Source organism: Scyliorhinus canicula, chromosome 10, assembly GCF_902713615.1.
Source record: "Scyliorhinus canicula chromosome 10, sScyCan1.1, whole genome shotgun sequence".
In the NCBI taxonomy this organism is placed as follows: domain Eukaryota; kingdom Metazoa; phylum Chordata; class Chondrichthyes; order Carcharhiniformes; family Scyliorhinidae; genus Scyliorhinus; species Scyliorhinus canicula.
In genome coordinates, this window is record NC_052155.1 from 53,924,942 (window position 1) to 53,944,761 (window position 19,820).

Below are 19,820 nucleotides of genomic sequence, written 5' to 3' on the forward strand. Positions count from 1 at the left end.
TGATTCACCATGTCTGCAATCCTGGGGAGGGGGTACGTATCGAGGAGCGTAAACCGATTAATGGTCTGACTATAGTCCACGACCATGTGGAATTTTTCCCCAGTCTTGACGACCACCACCTGAGCTCTCCAAGGACTGTTACTGGCCTCTATGATCCCCTCACGTAGGAGCCTTCGGACCTCGGTTCTGATAAACACCCTGTCCTGCAGGCTGTACCGCCTGCTGCGAGTGGCTACGGGTTTGCAGTCCGGCATGAGATTGGCAAAGAGTGGAGGGGGGTCGATTCGCAGTGTGGCTAGGCAGCAGATAGTGAGTGGGGGTAGGGGTCTGCCGAAGCTGAGGGTGAGACTTTTGAGGTTACACTGGAAGTCGAGTCCCAGTAAGAGTGGGGCGCAGTGTTCGGGCAGGACGTATAGTTGAAAATTAGAGTAGCTAGCGCCTTGGATCGTTAGGGTCGCGACGGTGCGTCCTTGGAGGTGGACAGAGTGGGAACCCGAAGTGAGGGAGATAGTTTGCCGTGCAGGAAAAACAGGGAGCGAACAGCGTCTTACCAGATCTGGGTGTACGAAGCTCTCGGTGCTCCCGGAGTCGAAGAGGCACGGTGTACTGTACCCGTAATTTTAACGGTCATCATGGAGTTGCGGAGGTGTTTCGGACGCGACTAGTCCAACGTGACCGCGCTGAGTTGTGGCTAGTCGGCGGCTCGAACAGCTGTGCTGGAGTGGCCCCGTGATGAATGCCCGCTGAGGTCGCAGCCTTCGATCTGGGTTGCTGAGTTTGGAGAGGATGGAGCCCAAGATGGCCGCCCCCATGAGTCGCACATGGCCGGCCGCATGGAGGAGGATTGCCAAGATGGCCACCCCCATGAGGCGCACATGTCGGGTGGGGACGGAGTCGGCATACAGGCTGCAGCATTTCGGAGCCTGCGGGCCTGTGAGTTTTGGAAGCGAGTACTTTGGGCTGAGGGAGAGTTTGGAGAGGGGGATTTCTTCACCAGGCAGACCCGGGCATAGTGTCCTTTGCGACCGTAGTTGCTGCAGGTCGCGTTGCGGGCCGGGCAGTACTGCCGTGGGTGCTGGGGCTGCCTGCAAAAATGACACGCTGGCGCTGCGCGATGGCTGGGTGGCCGCGTGGCGCAGACCTGGGGCAGTCGCTGGTCGGGGGCCCATGACGGGGTCGCGGAGTCCGTGGGGAACGAGGTGAGGCTGCGGAACGAGACCTCCATAGTAGTGGCGAGTTCTACAGTGTCTTCTAAGTTTTGGGCCCCCTTCTCAAGCAACTGCTGGCGCACGTAATTGGATCTGAGGCCTGCAACAAATACATCGCGGACAGCGAGTTCCCTATGTTCTGCAGCATTTACAGCTTGGTAATTACAGTCACGGGATAAGGTTTTTAAGTCTCTTAGGAATTCTTCTAGCGATTCTGTGGGGCGCTGGCGGCGAGTAGTAAAAACGCAGCGCGCGTAGACCTCATTGACGGGCCTCACGTACATTTTGTCGAGTAGGGCCAGGGCCTCTGTATATGAGCCGGTACAATTTAACTGAGTAGATATACGATGGCTCACCCTTGCGTGCAGTAGGCTGAGTTTCTGCTCCTCTGTAGTTTCTGTAGTGCTTGCTTCAGCCAGGTAGGCCTTAAAACATCGGAGCCAGTGTGAAAAGATTTCTTTCGCCTCTGCATCCTGTGGGTCGAGTTCCAGTCGATCAGGTTTGAGGGCTGATTCCATGGTCATTCCTTAATGTTTCTTAAGACGATTAAATTGATGAGACCATCAATTCACGCGACACGTGGTTAGAAGCGAACAGTGGTTTTAATCATCTTACAACAGAGCCTGCCTGTAATGAGATGAACTCTAGATGAACTGGCAGGCAGGCTCACAACAGCAACCTTTATACTTCCGGTTAGTGGGAGGAGCCATGGGCGGAGCAATGGGAGGAGCCAAGGGTGGAGCCCAGTACAAGCTCCTTATCTCCCCCTATGGGTAGAGCCGCGTAACTACACATGATCTAGTAAAAGGTACAGGCTCAACACATGTTGTACAATACAGTGTGGATTATTAGTGTTTATAATTCACCACAGTGATAAGCTTCAGTCTTGCTCATACCGCCGATACGTTAAATGAAAATACAAGCCTCGGGTCTCAGATTTAACTTTTACTTTATGTTGTGTTAACTATTCCTACAAAAGCTGCTCTTTGACTTGAGCGTCACCAAAGCAAACCTGCTGGCAAAGTAAGGCTGACAGCTGGAGGGACCATTGGCTGGGGAAGACCCTGTATTAGAGATACATAGCATCATAAATGAGTCTCATCCAATTTAAGGTGCTGCATTGGGCTCATATGTCTGTGACTCGGATGAGTAGGTTCTTTGGGGGTGAGGACTAGGTGCACCAGATGTTCGGGGAGTCCAGCGAATCATGCCCATATGTTCTGGGCATGCCCGGCACTAGAAGAATTCTGGAAGGGGGTGGCGGGGACGGTGTCGAGGGTGGTTGGATCCAGGGTCAAACCAGGTTGGGGACTCGCGATTTTTGGAGTTGCGGCGGAGTCGGGAGTGCAGGAGGCGAAAGAGGCCGGTGTCCTGACCTTTGCGTCCCTAGTAGCCCGGCGGAGGATCTTGCTGCAGTGGAAAGATGCGAGGCCCCCAAGTGTGGAGACCTGGATCAGTGGCATGGCGGGATTTATAAAATTGGAAAAGGTCAAATTTGCCCTGAGAGGATCAATACAAGGGTTCTATAAATGATGACATCCTTTTCTGGACTTCCTGGCTCAATGATAGGTATCTTGGTCAATAGCAGCAGCAACCCGGGGGGGGGGGGGGGGGTTCTTTACCGGGGGGGGGGGGGGGGGGGGGGTTTATTGTTTCTTTTTTTTCTATGGTTATTTAACTTAATATTAAGTTGTTGTTAATATGTTTTGTTGTTCATTGAGGATGAGCGAATGTTTATGACTGTTATCATTATTGTTATTGTTGGTATTTTATTGCGGTTCGTTGTTATATAAATACAAAATTTTTCAATAAAAATTTTTTTTTTTAAATAAAATAAATGTGGCTAAGGAATGCTCAGTGCTTGGGATGGGTACTAGATAGGGATCCAGCCAGAACGTTGAGAATCATTTGAATAGGATGTCCAGATTGTGGGGAAAGGCAATCTGTGGACCTGTTTGAATGCTGGTACATTGAATCTTGGAAATCCAGGCACTGCACCTTGCCAATTCAGCCCTGATATTTGTTTGTGTATTGCTAACAGGACCAGCACTTCTAGCTCTCCCTAATTTCCCTTAAAGAAGGTAGTGGTGAGCTGCTGCCGCTGACTTGAACCACTGTAATCTGTGTGGTATAAACTGTGCTGTTAGGGTGAGAGGTCTTGGATTTTGACCCAGTGACAGTGAAGGAACAGTGATATATTTCCAAATCAGGATGGTGCGTGACTTGAAATGGAACTTACATGTTTCCATGTGCCTGCTGCCCTTGTCCTTCTAGGTGGTCGAGATTCCAGTTATGGGAGGTGCTGTTGAAGAAACCACGGCAAATTATTATTACTATTAGATGAAGTCGCCATAAGCTGCTTTCCCTTTTGAGGGGAGCTGACTGGTGGTGATTTAACCTGAGCACCACCACTCATCTAGGCAAGGAGTAAGGTTGAGAAGGCAGGGCCTTCATGAACATCCTCAGCCAGTACAGGAATTGAACCCACACTGCTGACCAATGTTCTGCATCACAAGCCAGCTGGCCAGCCAACTGAGCTAAACCATAGTGCGCTGGTGGTGGAGTAAATGAATATTTAAGTTGGTGCATGGGGTGACAATCAATCAGGCTGCTCTGTTGAGCTTTCTGAGTGTGGTAGGAGATGCATTCACCCAGGTACATGGAGAGTGTTCTACTTGTATTCCATCCTACTTCTGCCTTGGGAGTCAAGAGGTGTGTAACTTGCTGCATGTGCCCAACCTCTGATCTGCCCATTTACTCACTGTATTTATGCAGATGGCACAATCAGGTTTCTGCTCAATGGCGACTCCAGGTGGAACATTCAACAATAGTAAAGCCCATTGAATGCATTAGGGAGATGAATAAACTCTTTCTTGATGAGTGTCATTGTCTGGCATTTGCACTACTTGTCAATTACCAACCAAAGCCTGAATGCTGTCCAACTCTTGCTGCATGTGGACATAAACTGCTACATTATGTGAGCCATTTCAACCCAGACTCTTCACATTTGAGTTTGAACCTTGATAATCCAGCACAGAGTTATGGAACCCCAACCCTGTGCCTTGACAATTCAATCTTGGACCTTGGCAATCTAGCCCTGGCAATATTGGCCTTGAAACTAGGATAACCAGGTTCCATTTGTGTCTATTTGTTATTTGCTGCTCTGTTCTGTTTGCTTTATTATTCTAATGGTTTGGAAAAAGCTGTTTCAGTGCTGCTGCCTGATTGGTGGATAAATCCGAAATCAGAACATCAAGGTGGGCAACTCGGGATATTTGGGAATGAAATGGATCAAAGACTGAAACTGCGACAGGCAAAGCTTGTACACTTAGTCAACAGTTGGCTGCTGTAGTTTCTTTCTGAACAGCCTTCTTCATTGCATCTATGTTTTGATCTCAGCTTGGTGTTGAAATTGGCTTTTAAATTAAGGAGGGAAATAATCAGGCCCTTGTTAACTGTCTGACATTGCTCAGTACATGCGGGCGGTGGAAGGAGTACCACTTTGACAAGGGGCTAGCTTTCCTCTTTTTCACATGGCTGGCCGCAGGCCTTTGGAATAGAACATACAACATACAATGCAGAAGGAGGCCATTCGGCCCATCGAGTCTGCACCGACCCACTTAAGCCCTCACTTCCACCCTATCCCCGTAACCCAATAACCCCTCCTAACCTTTTTTGGTCACTAAGGGCAATTTATCATGGCCAATCCAAAGGCTTTGGACTTTGAATCTGCCTACGAGAAAAGAGGAGAGAGATCTGAGCCCTTCAGTCTGCAAAGAGGCAGCAAGGCGTGAACTTACACAAGAATATTAGATGATCAATGGAAAGAAGAAGGTAAGCGCGGTGTGAGGAAAAACTATTTCACACAACGAGTGGTCGGGAATCCGCAGCCTGGAAGTGTGGTGGAGGCAGGTTCAATCGAGGTATTCAAGAGGGCCTTCGATGGTTACACGAATAGAAACAATGTGCAGGGATATGGGGAAAAGGCAGGAAAGTGGTACTACGTCATGATGCTCATTTGGAGAGCCAGTGCAAGCACAATGGGCTGAATGGCATCCTTCTGCACTGTGACAATTCTGTAATTCTGTGAAATGAAATGACAAATATAACTTTAAATTAAAGTGCCTGAGTAGGTCAAAGGTTCAAACTAGTAAAAGGTGAAAATGATGCTGGAAATTCCTTCTTCACATGGAGAGTAACTTCCAGAGAAAGGAGGGGGGCAGAAACATCAGAATTAAGTTGACAAATAAGTGGGTTCTGCAATGGTAGAGGGTGGGGGTGAGCAAGTGGTTAAACAATTCAAAAGTAGGAAAAATACTTTTAGTTTACTCATGCCACCTGCCCCCTCAGTTCTATGATTCATCTCGTCGCCCTTTGCCGCACTGTCGCTTTGAAATAGAAAGATGAGAACTGCACGCAGCTCTCCACACTTGGTCTCACCGATGAGTAATGCGACACTGTGGCTTCCTGGCTGTCTGTGTGATGGTACAGAGTCAGAGAGACATTTCACAGAGTTTTTGAATTGCAGCAGGTTTTTCCGTCTCAGGAGCGATGTGAGAATGGTGTCTCTGGGTGAGAGGAGGATCTTGATGGGTCTGATAATCTTTGCTCACCCTCTCTCACACTTGCATTAAAAATACATGGGGAGTGGAGTGGTTATGAGTTTTCAAGAAGCAGTTAGATATAGAACTTGGAGCGAAGGGGGTCAAAGGATATGAGGGGGAAAGGGGGATTAGGCTATTGAGTTGAATGATCAGCAATGATCACAATGAATGGCGGAGCAGGCTCAATGGGCTGAATGGCCTCCTCGTACTCCTATTTTCTATGTTTCTATGACCCAGAGGTTCTATGTTTAAATGTTACCATGGTAACCTGGGCGAGAAATTGATTGCAAAAGCTTTTTTTAAATAAATTTAGAGTACCCAATTATTTTTTTCCAATTAAGAGGCAACTTAGCATGGCCAATCAACCTAACTTGCACATCTTTGGATTGTGACGGTAAGACCCACACAGGCACAGGAAGAACATGCAAACTCCAGACAGACAGTGACCTAGAGCCAGGATCAAACCTGGGTCCTCAGCGCTGTAGGCAGCAGTGCTAACCACTGCCCCACTGTGATTGTGACAGCTGTTGGACTGTTATAATAACCCAATTATTCCACTCACCTCCATGACAGAAAGAACCTGGCCTGTGTTTACAAGTGACGTCAGTACATCTTACTCTGCATGACTGACTGACAGTGACCCAGTGATTGTTGTAATTGCTTCAAGAGAAAGAGACAGGACCACGTTCTCCAAATCACGATGATGACAAGGGGATGTGGAAGATCTCATGGTATCCAATCATTACCTCACTTTTCAACATAACGTCGATGTTCGAACTAGAAAGACAGAAATACAACCAAGACATTATTGTGCAGGTGGATCTGATCTCCAGTTAAATGTATCCACTGATTGAAGCTGTCTCTGTAACGTGGAGTTACCAATGCAAGTCCGAGCTGTCCCGACCTCTGTAATCTACTCCAACCCCACGCCCTCCCAGGTATCTGCTCTCCTCAAATCTTGGACTTTTGTACATTCCCAATCATAATTGCTCCACAACTGTTGCCTAGGCCCCAAGCTCTGGAATTCCTGCCCTACACCTCTCTCCGCCTCTTTACCTCACTTTTTTCCTTTAAGACATTTCCTAAAACCTACCTCTTTGACCAGGCATTTGGTCACATGATTGTATATCTCCCTATGTGTTTCGGTATCATACTTTGTTTTATAATGCTCCTGCAAAGTGCCCTGGGATGTTTCGTTATAGTTACACAGTCCATTTAATGTCAGTTGTTGTGGTCTGTAGTCATTAACAGTTCACAGTACAAATTTCTAAAAGAGCTCAGGCAGTTTCAAAGAGCTGAGATCAGACCAATCTTTGCTACAATATCTTGGTTCTTTCAAATGGATTTACTTGCCACTGTGTCCAGTAGGCCAATCGCGTGACCCTGAATGCAACCTCTTAATGCAGGGTGGCTAAATGTAGCAATGGCGATTCTGTATTCAACGGTTACACATCTAAGGAGCACCTTATTGTGTCTCTCAGAAGCATTTCAAAGTGCTTCACGTACAACAAATGACTTTGAATGCAGTGAGTTTTACTTTGTCAGCATGTCTGGAAGGATATGTTGCACAGAGCAAATTGCCACCAACACAAATAAGAATGAACAAGGAGTTCAGGTTGGCTTGAGTGAGAAATATTAGCCTAAGATCTTGGATTGTGTGTGGAGGGGTTGCTTTAAATCCAGTGGGATTTTCTGGCCCTGGCCACTGCCCTGATTGTCCAGTGCTGGAGAAAGTTAACGGACATATGGCTGGGTCACTGAATCTCCTGCGGCATGTCCCGTCACGGCTGGGCTGGAAAGCCCCGGACAAAGCCTTTTCCCCGGCCCCCTTGACCCAATAGAAAGAAGACACGTGATTGAGATGCACAGATTCAGAGAGGAACGTTTCTTGAACAAGCCAGAACTGAGTGATGCTGCCATGGTTACCCAGTGAGGCAGTTGTTGTGAACCTCCCCCACGTACTGAAGCAGTACCAGTGAAATTTGAAACTATCTGTTTGGGAGGGAGCCCCCCCCCCGCCCCCACTTCTGTTTCAGGCTCTGCAATAACTTAAAAGTAAGCTTGCAATGGTGTAAAATGGATGATAGCAAGGCAACAGCTTGAATTACATCTGCCTCATTTTTAACTCCATTAACTTCCACTTACATTCTCACATAAAATCACCATCTAATGATCCATGTCAGGATATACATCTCCATGGGTGCGGTCTGCTCTTCCACTGTCTGATGGTGGTGGTGGTCGGGGGGTGGGGGGGAGGCGTTTAATTGGGCAGGAGGGTGATGGATGGGAACCCTTAAACCCACAGAAGGAGGATCTGTGGACTGGATGGCCTGCCCAGCCCACCATCAATTGATACCCAAAATCATAGAATCCCTACAGTGCAGAAGAGGCCATTTGGCCCATGGACTCTCCACCGAACCTCCGAAATAGCACTCCTCTGCCCTATCCCCATAATCCCACCTAATCTTTGGACAATTTAGCATGGCCAATCCACCTAACCTGCACATTTTTGGATTGTGGGAGGAAACCGGAGCACTCGGAGGAAACCCATGCAGACACGTGGAGAATGTGCAAACTCCAGGCAGACAGTGACCCAAGGTCGGAATCAAACCTGGGTCCCTGGTGCTGTGAGGCAGGAGTGCTAACTACTGTTGCACCGTCCTGTGGACAGTTAATGCCCATTTAAAGGCCTGATCCCACCACTGCTTGTATTAACCAAGTATTGGATGGGAGGATCACCATGTCAGGAGTATGACGAGCAAACCTATTACCGGGTTGCTTGTGGGTGGGTGGGATGTGGTACCTTGTTCAAAGGCACTTAGTGCCTGATTGAGTGGTCTAGCATCGAGAAAGGACCCCCACTGAGAAATACACACCTCCCCCCCCAATGACCCCCAAGCCATGGAGGGGGGAGGGAGCCCTCGCCATCACTCACCCCCCTTGCCTTCATTCACCTGTGGCCTGGGATTCAGTGCCGATCCTGACCTTGGGTGAATGTTGTATCAGCAGCAGCAAACATCACCCCAGTGATAGTGCTAATCAATAGAGCTACTGGTCTCTGATTGGCCAGCATCTTTCAGGGGTGGAATTTTCCTGATCCCTCCGAAGGCCTGTCACTGGCCAGATGGCACTTAATATGTTGGACCTTCCCCAATTGAAGTTTCATGGGGGGCACGCTCTGGCAATCCAGCTGATGGGTGATGTGATGTGTACCTGTGTATTGTAACGGTGCTCGGCAGAGAAAGTGTTGACATGGGACTGGGAATAGCACTGTCTACAGTATGTTGCACAGAGTCACATGGTAAGAGACTCTCAGAGTTTTACAGCACAAAGCGAGGCCCTTTGGCCCATTGTGTCTGTGCCAGCCATCAAGCACCTACCTATTCTGGGAGAGGACATTCTGGAGTAGAACTCTGCATGCTGTCCACTTGTAGGTTGGAGGAGCACCAAGCATGACCTTACTTTGGAACTGTAAATAATTAAGGGCCAACAATGAACGGTTCATGTTTAAATGTATACATCCCAAGATCTCATCGATGAGACATCACAACAGTGGGATGCCTTATTAAGTAATCAAATATTATAACAGGCGAGCACCCCCACCACTGTGCCATCTGGACTAAATTCTCATCTCTTGCCTGAAAGATTAAAAACACATTAGAAGAACAAAGATTCAAATGAAAGGCAAAGGATTGCATGCAGAGGGAATGTAATGTGGGACTGTGATCTGTGCATTGAGGAGTTAGGAATATCACCACAACTCACAGGTGAAATTCTATGTCTGTCCTTCATGATACCTTGTATTAATATAATACATTAAATGAGACTTTCTGCTTTGTTTTACAGCAAATACAGGCCTCAGCTGGAGCAACACAATGACAATTTCTCTCTCTCCACCATTGCTGAGGGCTCCCAGGCAAATGTAAGAAATGCACCATTTCATCTAACATTTCAACCCATGCCCGTGTGTTGGTTTACCACGACGATATTATATGTCAGCTAATCTCTTTATTCTCTACATTTTCTAAATGCCTGTGCATCTTGCAGCTAGAGGCAAACCTGCCGTCCAGAGCAAGCTCGATCTTATCGCTCCTTTCTGATCAACTTTGGAAATTTGAGGATTTTTAAAGCAGCACTTTGAGAAACGAAACTCGCTTTAAATCAGTAATCGAATTACAAGGATAGGTTAGCAGGGGCAGTGTGCTGAGCAAGTAGGTTCAAGGGGGTGTGTGAAGGATGAAGTTTTGACGAGGTTGCTTTGTTCATTCTATTTAACTTTGTGGAAAGCGTTGTGAGAATGCAGATCTTGCTGACACGTGAAATTCTCTTTTCTTCTCAGGATGTGAATATTACTGGCAAATTCATCCTGTCCTTCATTGCCCAAAGAAGGTGGTGGTGAGCCTTCTTCTTTGTGGCAGCTTGATACAACTTTTTGTTGATAAATTTAGAGTACCCAATTATTTTTTTCCAATTAAGGGGCAATTTAGTGTGGTTAATCCACCTACCCTGCACATTTTTGGCTGGTGGGGGTGAAACCCACACAGACACGGGGCGAATGTGCAAACTCCACACAGACAGTGACCCAGGGCCGGGATTCAAACCCGGGTCCTCAGCGCCATAGGCAGCAGTGCTAACCACTGCCCCACCGTGCTGCCATTTGTTGCCCATCCCTAATTGCCCTTGAACTGAATGGCCTGCTCAGCCATTTAAGAGTCAACAAAATTGTGTGGAAGGCGACTCTGGCGCTGCCTTTCCTGCTGGCCAGAATGGGATCCCGAGCCAGATTCCATGCTTGGAACTTCATTAATTATTCACAGCCAAGTTCTCCTCCGAATCATCTGGTAGGCTGGCAGCTAGTTTCTCTCTCTGCCTGTCATCAAATGGCGGGTTTGAATGCCCCAGCACCGTATTGAAACCCAGTCCAGCAAACTCATATCACTCTTCACCTGTCTTCACCAGACTGTGCCGGTATTCAGTACCCAGAAGGCAGACAGCTTAGCCGCCTCAAGAGAAAGTTTGATTCTTGATTCAATCACCCCCCCCCCCCCCGCCAGCCTGGCCCCCACCCCCCGGGCCCATCGGCAGTGAGGTGCCCAGTCCCCACTTGGACCTCTACCCACTGCATCTGGAGTCTTCATGCATTCCTTTCCAGTAAGCCATGTGGCATCCCCCCTTGTTTGTGAGCTTTTCATGCAGCTTTGTCAGGGTCCAGCTCTCCTCCTCGAACTCTTTCCTCTACCTTCTATTGTTTGTCTTCTTCATCCACTTCCTTGGCCCTGCCATTGTGAGTTTTCGCCCTTCCGCAGCCGCCTCTCCCCCCCCCCCCCCCCCCCCCAGCTTCTTCCACAGCCCTCCTTCCACATTGTGCCCCTTGTCTCTCTCAGGCCACTCCCCCTACACCCCCCCCCCCCCCCCCCCCCCCCCCCAGCACTCCACCGGTCAAACTTTGGACCTTTGTTGTGGGGGCTGTATGAGCCGCACAGCACAATGCACAGATCCCACCGCTATTCAATGAACTTAGTCACGTTTTTGGGCCCAGGGGAGTTACTCACCGGTTTAGCCCGCACTTACACTTTTTTTTAGCACTTGGGTCTGAACTCCGAGATTGGGCCGCCATTTTGAAAGGGTGCCCCGATCTCGAAGTGAGCTTGTGGGGCCCCCGCACCCGCACCCATGGGCAATGTCACCCTCCACACACATGGACCCTACCCCACACCCTCACGTGAGGATGCCCCGCTATGAGGTCCCTAGTGGTCCCCCCTTCTTCAGGCACCCCAAGCTCCCTTACAGCACCCCCTATCTTACAGGACCCTCACCCATCACCCCTCCAACCTCCCAAAGGCCCCAAAGAGGTGAAATCCCAAAAGGAAATTTGTGCAATTGGATCATAAGAGCATAAGAAATAGGAGCGGGTGTAGGCCATTTGGCACATTGTGTTTGCTGCACTAATCTATAAGAATATGACTGACCTGATTGTGGCATGAACTCCACTTTCAGGCCTGTCTCCCGTAACCTTTCACTCCCTCACCAATCAAAAATCAGCCTTGAATATATTCAATGATCCAGCCTCCACTACTCACTTGCCCTGCACTCTCCCACCCTTCAACCTCCCCCTCCTCTCCACCGTCATTTATGGACATGACCCCCCTCATCCCTTGGCCCTTGGCAGTGCCACCATGGCACTCAGGCACCCTTGCACTGCCACCCTGGCAGTGCCCCTGCTGGCATGGCAGTGCCAAGGTGCCCGCTGGGCAGTGCCAAGATGCCGACATTCCAGGGGGGCCCGGGGTCCACCGTGCACTTACACTGACTATCCAGGGGTCTATCCAGGGGTCTCCAATGACCTGGGAGACTTCCCTGGTGCCGTTCTGCCTGGTCCACATTTGTGTGGACCAGCATTGGCTGGCGCCCAGCTGCAGCCTCCCTGGGGAGGCCGAAGAATCGAGGGAGGCCAGTGGATCCCGAGCAGGTAGGTTGTAAGTAGGTCTACGACCTACATCCAGGAGCGCCGTTTGGTCATGCCCATGGGCGGAGTTCCGACTCCAATGTCTCGCCGGACCCCGGATAATCCCGGGAAATGTGGTGGCTGTGGGGAGGCTCGCTGGAAGCCTCTCCCGGCATTTTCGGGCAGCGTTGTGCTCTCGTTTGAGCGCAATGCTGCTGGAGAATCGCGCCCTCTGTCACATCCAGGGATGCAGTGGTGCTTGAAGGGTTGGGTAGATGAGGGGCTGGATTCTCCGTTCTGCAGACTAAGTCCCCACGCCGGCGTGAAAACGGTGACTACTGATTCCCTGTTCCAGGGTGGGGGAGAGGAGCCAGGCAGCGTAGAGCTCCCAGCTCTGGCTGCCGATATGGCCCAGAGAGTTGCCGGGTCCGTGGACGCGCATGCGCACAGTGGCGGCCAGCAGCAGTTACGCCGTGCTTCATGGTGGATGGCGCTCTTGGACCCGGCCCATGAAATAGCCCCCCTCTTCGGCCGGCTCGGGTGCCCCGCACTGCCCCACCACAGTGCCCCCAGCCCCGAATATGTCCTCCCCGCCCGTGGATCGGCCCTCCCCTGACTGTGGCGGCGCTGGACTGAGTCCGCAGCCAGCACGCTGAGTTCGCGACGGGTATGGGGAACTCGGCCGGTCGGGGATGGAGCATCGCGGGGCAGGCCTCAGTCAACGTTCGGAGCCGTGGATACGGCATAGATACGCCGCTTTTCAGGGGGCGGAGCATCACAAAGGCGCCACCCCCAATTTCGGTGTCATCGGGGATTCTCCGCCCCGTCGCCGAACACGATGACCTACACGTGACGGCGGTGGTGAGCGCAGTGGCGGAGGTGCGGGAGCAAGGGGAGGCGCTGAAGGAAGTGGAGGAGACATTATTGCAGCACGGTGATCAACTTACCTCGATGGGGAAGGAGATGCGGAAGGTGTGGAGATTAACAAGGATCTGCGAGGAGAAATGGAAGACCTGGAAAACAGATCCAGGTGACAGAATTTGAGGATTGTGGGGCTGCCCGAAGGAGTTGAAGGGCCGAGGCCGACTGAGTATTTTGCCGCGATGCTGGTGAAACTATTGGGGGAGGGGGAGGATCCCTCCCGATATGAACTGGATTGGGCTCATCGGTCGTGGAGGCCTGTACCAAAGCCGAGTGAGCCGCCAAGGGTAGTGACTCTGTGCTTCCGTGGGTACAGTGTGAAGGAGAAGGTCCTGTGCTGGGCCAAGCAGAAGCGGGTGGTGCAGTGGGCTGGAGCTGATATACGTGTATACCAGGACTTTACGGTGGAGCTGGCGAGGAGGCGGGCTGCTTTCAATCAGGTGAAGAGGGCACTGTACATTAGCAAGGTGCAGTGCGGCATTGTGTATCCAGCGAAGCTGAGGGTGACTTACAAACTCAAGGACTTTTATTTTGGAACGGCGGAAGCAGCGGAGAAGTTTGCGAAGGCAGAAGGACTGTGGCAGAACTGGGAAATTGAGAAATGGCCATGTGCCGATGTAACCTCATGACTGTATTTTCTTCTTTTTCTTTTTTTGTTTCACTGCGTGCGGGTGTATGGGCTAAAGGAGCCAATGTTGTATATATTTGGACAAGGGAAGTGATGGGACTTTCATTCGAAGTGAGGGCTCTTTGGGGTGTAGGTGGATATGTGGGGTTTGTGTGCTAAAAGGGGATTTTTGGGCTTTCCTTGGGTCGGGCAAGGGGGAAAGGGACCCGGGCGGGGGCCTCCATGCTGGCCAGTTTAGGCCGGCCAGAGAACGGGAGTGAGGTGGGGTGAGGGGCTGCGGCCATCGGAGCCTGGCAGAACAGGGTCCGAGGGGTCAAGCCGAGGTGGAAAGTTGGTGGGAAGGAACCGAGATTGGGGGGAGGAGTTTTACAAGAGGCAATGGACGGGAGGAGTTGGAGGGGAGGGGAGGGGGGGAGGTTTACAACTCTTGGGTATCATGTACGGTACTCTTTCAGAGATTGGACAGCATTGAGTGTAGGGGAGGGGGTGGGGGGGGGACAGCATTGAGTGTACAGGAGGGGGCGGGGGGGTGGGGGGGGGGGTGGGAGTGGACTCTATGGTGACCATGGGCAGTCCCGGACTCCTTTTTCTTTTTCTCCTTTGTTTTTTGTTTCCACCGTAAGAGGGTTTGTTTTATTGGATGCATATATTGACAGGTGGGCCGCTGTTTGGGGTGGTGGGAGGATGGGATTGTTATTATTATTAAGGGGATTGATTTTGTATTTGTTTCCGTTTATTGTCTGTGGGTGGGGTGTAAATTGTGAAGGAAAATGTGAAAATAGAGGATAAAAACATTTTTTTTTAAATGAAAAGGGTTGTATAACTTACCCATTTATAGGGGACTTGTAATACGATATGTCTGCTCACCTTGCCCTGTAGCCATATAAACAAATCTCTGTTAAAATCCAGGTAAAGACAGATCTGAATCCAAATCTCACATTGTTCTCCTCCACTCTATAGAATATGAAGGCAATAAACCCTTCCCCATTCACTCCTATTCTCTAGAGTCACAACGTATTAAACCCTTTCCTGTCAACACCTACAGGGGGAAAGAAAACCTTCCCCATCCACTGACTGTTTTAAAATCCAAAGGAACAAACCACTTACAGGCTATGAATCGTCTGGGGAAGTGAGAGATGCAGCGCAGTAGCATTGTGGATAGCACAATTGCTTCACAGCTCCAGGGTCCCAGGTTCGATTCTGGCTTGGGTCACTGTCTGTGCGGAGTCTGCACATCCTCCCCGTGTGTGCGTGGGTTTCCTCCGGGTTCTCCGGTTTCCTCCCACAGTCCAAAGATGTGCAGGTTAGGTGGATTGGCCATACTAAATTGCCCTTTGTGTCCAAAATTGCCCTTAGTGTTGGGTGGGGTTACTGGGTTATGGGGATAGGGTGGAGGTGCTGACCTTGGGTAGGGTGCTCTTTCCAAGAGCCGGTGCAGACTCGATGGGCCGAATGGCCTCCTTCTGCACTGTAAATTCTATGCACTGATCAGGGATTGACTGTCCTGCTTTAATCTAGAGCAACCCAACTGAGTAATGGCACCATTGGACACCACATACCCACTTTCATCTTCATATCAAGGCTTCAACCTTGAAATTTAAGGATTGGGAATCAGTTGAGGGCATGACTCAAGTTCAACCCCTTTGCTTAATTATCCTACCGTTTTAAAAATATAGATCTTCATTCTTAATGGATGTTTTCTATACCTGGGAGCGTTTGGGCAGAGTATGTTTTGGGAGGAATAATAAGCAGGGGAAAAAAATCAACAGGCACTTGGAGTGGTTTGAGTTAAGGATAGCTTGTGTGGCTTTGTAAGAGGCAAGTCATGCTTGACTAACCTAATTGAATTTTTGAACAAGTAACAGAGGTGAAGGCAGTGAGGTGAATGTTGTCCATCTAGATTTTAAGAAAGCATTTGACAAAGCATTGAGGGTCATGGATTAGGAGGATCAGTGCCCAACTGGATTTTAAAAATTGGATCTGTAAAAGACCAAAAACACAATGGTAGAAAATGGTTAATTATCAGACTGGAGGATGGTAGACAGCAGCGGGCAGCATTGTAGCACAGTGGATAGCACTGTGGCTTCACAGCGCCAGGGTCCCAGGTTTGATTCCCCGCTGGGACACTGTCTGTACAGAGTCTGCACGTTCTCCCCTTGTCTGCCTGGGTTTCCTTCGGGTGCTCTGGTTTCCTCCCATAGTCCAAAGACATGCAGGTTAGATGGATTGGCCGTGATAAATTGCTTGGTGTCCAAAAAGATTAGGAGGGGTTATTGGGCTACGGGGATAGGGTGGAAGTGAGGGCTTAAGTGGGTCGGTGCAGACCTGATGGGCCGAATGGCCTCCTTTTCACTGTATGTTCTATGTTTGCTCTCCAGTGGGCAGCAACAGGGGCACCCGAGGGTGTATGTGGATTGATCTTTGAAGGTGGAAAGGCACATTGAGAGAGTGGTTAGCAAAACAAATGGGATTTTGGGGCAAGATTTTGTGGTTACCCCACTGGGGTGTTTATGCACTGCTGCCTCAAAGGACCCGGGACCCGGGTTTGATTCTGGCCTTGTCTGTTTGGAGTTTGCACTTTCTCCCTGTGTTTTGATGGGTTTCCTCCGGGTGCTCCAGTTTCCACCCACAGTCCAAAGATATGCAGGTTAGGTGGGATTCCGGGGACAGGGTAAAGGAGTGGGCCTAGGTAGGGTGCTCCTTCAGAGGGTTGGTGCAGACGCAATGAGCTGAATTGCCTCCCTCTGCTCCGTAGGGATTCAATAGATTTAAAAATTCCCAGACGGCCTTCCAATCACTCTCTTGACCTCGATGCAATTTTGCAGGGTGAAGGGATGTAAACCCTAAGGCTAATTATGGAGCATTTAAGACCCACTTCCCATCTGGCTGCAGTTTTACAGCTGCTGGGAAGGGTTCAGGGAGGGGAAAGTCTGGCAGACTATCCTGCTCAGACCTTGAGCGAGAAATGATGTATGGGGTGGGCGCCTCCATCATGAGCCCCTTTTCAGATTGGTTGTCACCCCTGAGATCTGTACCCTCCTCCATCCCACACCCTAGGTGGTCCCTCCCTGTCTGACCTTGCCATCACTATCCCAACCCCCTCTTCACTCACCTCTCGGGCCACCCCTCCCGTTCCCACCACGTGATTCACTCAGATGGCCAGCAGCTCTCTGAGGTGGGATAGGGTGGCATAGTAGCACAGTGGTTAGAACCATTGCCTCACAACGCTGAGGACCCGGGTTCGATCCTGGTCCTGGGTCACTGTCCGTGTGGAGTTTGCACATTCTCCCCGTGTCTGCGTGGGTCTCACCCCCACAACCCAAAGATGTGCAGGGAGGTGGATTGGCTACGTTAAACTGCCCCTTAATTGGAAAAAAAGGAATTGGGTACTCTTAAATGTTTTTATAATGCTCTCTGAGGCGGGACTTTCTCCCAAGTGGGGACAGAAGTTCCATGCCTTTGTGCTTCATATAGAGAAGCACTTAATGCAAAAGTGGGGAAGTTCTGCTGAATCTTTTCAAAAAAAAACCTGGTTAGGTACACATCAGAGAGAACAATGGAGTGGCGGGGTTTCTATTCCTTATCACTATTACTAACATTTCCCAGTCACTATCCTCTATTATCTTCATTGATGCAAATCCAACTACTTACACGGGCACTTAGCAACCTATTCCCCAGCACTCTGTCTCAGTAACTGTATCACTACTTATCTTAATCCGGCTCCTTTGCACTGCCACTCAGCAATCCAGTCACTTGAGATCATTGGTCCAATTATTTTCAGTTAGTTAATCAGTCAAAATGGCTGTAACACCGCACTGACCATTAAACCTGTTGGACCAACGTCCATCTCCAATTATAAATTTCTCAAATGTGTTGTGATTGGCAGCATATATTTCTTACTCTTTAACCTGACCTGAGGGAAAAGTTTTAATTGTGTATCACTCCCTGGAACAACATATCTTTTCTTACCTTTTCTCTGTTTTTCTTCCCTGTGTGTGTTTGTGTGTGACTGTGCCTATGTGTGTTTGTGTCTGTATGTGTTTGTGTGTGCTTGTTTCTGTGTGCATGTTGCATGTGTGTGTGCTTGTTTGTGTGTCTGTGTTTTTGTGTTTGTGTGTGTGTTTATATCTGCATGTGTTTGTGTATGTGTCCATGTGTTTGTGTGGACATCTGTGTATGTGTGTGGACATGTGTGCGTGTGCGTGTGTGGACATCTGTGTGTGTGTATGTCTGTGTGTGTGTGCGTACGTCTGTGTGTACATGTATGTCTGTGTGTGTACGGCTGTGTGTGTACGTCTGTGTGTATGTCTGTGTGTGTGTACGGCTGTGTATACATCTGTGTGTGTATGTCCGTGTGTGTACATGTGTGTGTGTGTACATTTGTGTTTCTGTGTGTGGACATCTGTCTGTGTGTGGACATGTGTGTGGACATCTGTCCATATGTGTGCATTTGTGTGTATGTGTGGGTGTGTACATGCGTGTGTGTGTGTACATCTTTGTGTGTGTGTGGATATCTGTATGTGTGGACATCTGTGTGGATGTTGATACATCTGTGTGTGTACATGTGCGTATGAATATGTGTGTCTATACGTCTTTGTGTGTGCATCTGTGGCTGTGTGTGCATCTGTGGATGTTTGTACATCTGTGGGTGGGTGTATGTCTATGTGTGGGTGTGTGTACATGTGTGTGTCTATGTGTGTGTCTCTGTATGTCTGTGTGTGTGCCTGTGCATGTCTGTGTGTATGCCTGTGTCTGTATGTGTGTGTGCCTGTGTTTGTTTGTGTGTGTTTGTGTGTATGTGCCTGTGTTTGTGTGTCTGTATGTGTATGTGTGTCTGTGCATTTGTATTTGTATCTGTGTATGTGTTTGTGTGTGCATGTATCTGTATCTGTGTCTGTGTGCATGTGTTTGTGTGTGTATGTATCTGTGTGTGTGTGTGTGTGTGTCTCTGTATGTATCTGTGTGTGTGTGTACGTATCTGTGTGTGTGTATGTATCTGTATGTGTATGTATCTCTGTGTGTACATGTATCCGTGTGTGTCTGTGTGTGTGTATGTACCTGTGTGTGTGTGTATGTATCTGTGTGTGTGTGTGTTTATGTATCTGTGTGTGTGTGTGTCTATGTGTTTACGTATCTGTGTGTGTCTGTGTGTGTGTCTGTGCCTGTGTGTGTGCATGTATATGTATATGTATCTGTGTGTGTGTGTATGTATCTGTGTGTGTATATGTATCTGTGTGTGCGTGTGTGTGTATGTATATGTATCTGTGTGTATGTATCTGTGTCTGTGTATGTATCTGTGTGTGTGTGTATGTATATGTATCTGTGTGTATGTATCTGTGTCTGTGTGTGTATGTATCTGTGTGTGTGTGTATGTATCTGTGTCTGTGTGTGTATGTATCTGTGTGTGTGTGTATGTATCTGTGTCTGTGTGTGTCTGTCTGTGTGTGTATGTGGCTTTTGTTTTGACCAATTCTATCTGCAGGATGATGCGAACGGACAAAATAAAATTCAAGATTCATTAAAAACATGTCCGAAAGATGGAGACTCCCTAAATGTGCAAAACAACTGGACGCCAAAACACGACAACAAAGATGGCGCGAGTGCTGAAGTTAACTCGCTACAGAACAACATGATGTGAAACAATTGCAACAAAAGTGTACATTTTTTAAATTACAATTTCCCCGCCTTATGAAACGCTTAGCATGCTTTGTTGTATTTTATATAAATATATATATAAAGAGAGATAATTACAAGAAATCCTTTGTTATTTGTTTGACAAAAAAGACAAAAAAATGGCAAAAAAAAATCCCCTTCCTCGACTTGAATTGTGATCCCAGCAACCTGGCTTTGATTGACCATTTACTGCAGTTTGATGGAGTGGACTGTTTGCTGCTGAGTTTTGTACTTAGCCTCTTTGGTGATATTTTTCTCTCTCTTGTGGATTTTTCGTTTTGACCTGAGAATCCGAAAACAAATTTGTTGAGTACTGGAATAAATCTTTTTAAATTTAATGG

At 48.8% G+C, this 19,820-nt stretch overlaps 1 protein-coding gene across 2 annotated transcripts in view; it reads left to right on the forward strand.

The window, feature by feature from the left end:
- The window catches only part of LOC119972371 (chondroitin sulfate proteoglycan 5-like), a 110,764-nt gene extending 90,947 nt beyond the window's left edge, over window positions 1-19,817 (forward strand). For both annotated transcript variants that reach the window (XM_038808950.1, XM_038808951.1), the window contains 2 exons: window positions 9,659-9,734; window positions 19,289-19,817. In XM_038808950.1, the coding sequence (XP_038664878.1) occupies window positions 9,659-9,734; window positions 19,289-19,444 (232 nt within the window). In that variant the 3' untranslated portion in view covers window positions 19,445-19,817. The remainder of the gene's footprint in view (window positions 1-9,658; window positions 9,735-19,288) is intronic.
- Window positions 19,818-19,820: the final 3 nt, after the last annotated feature.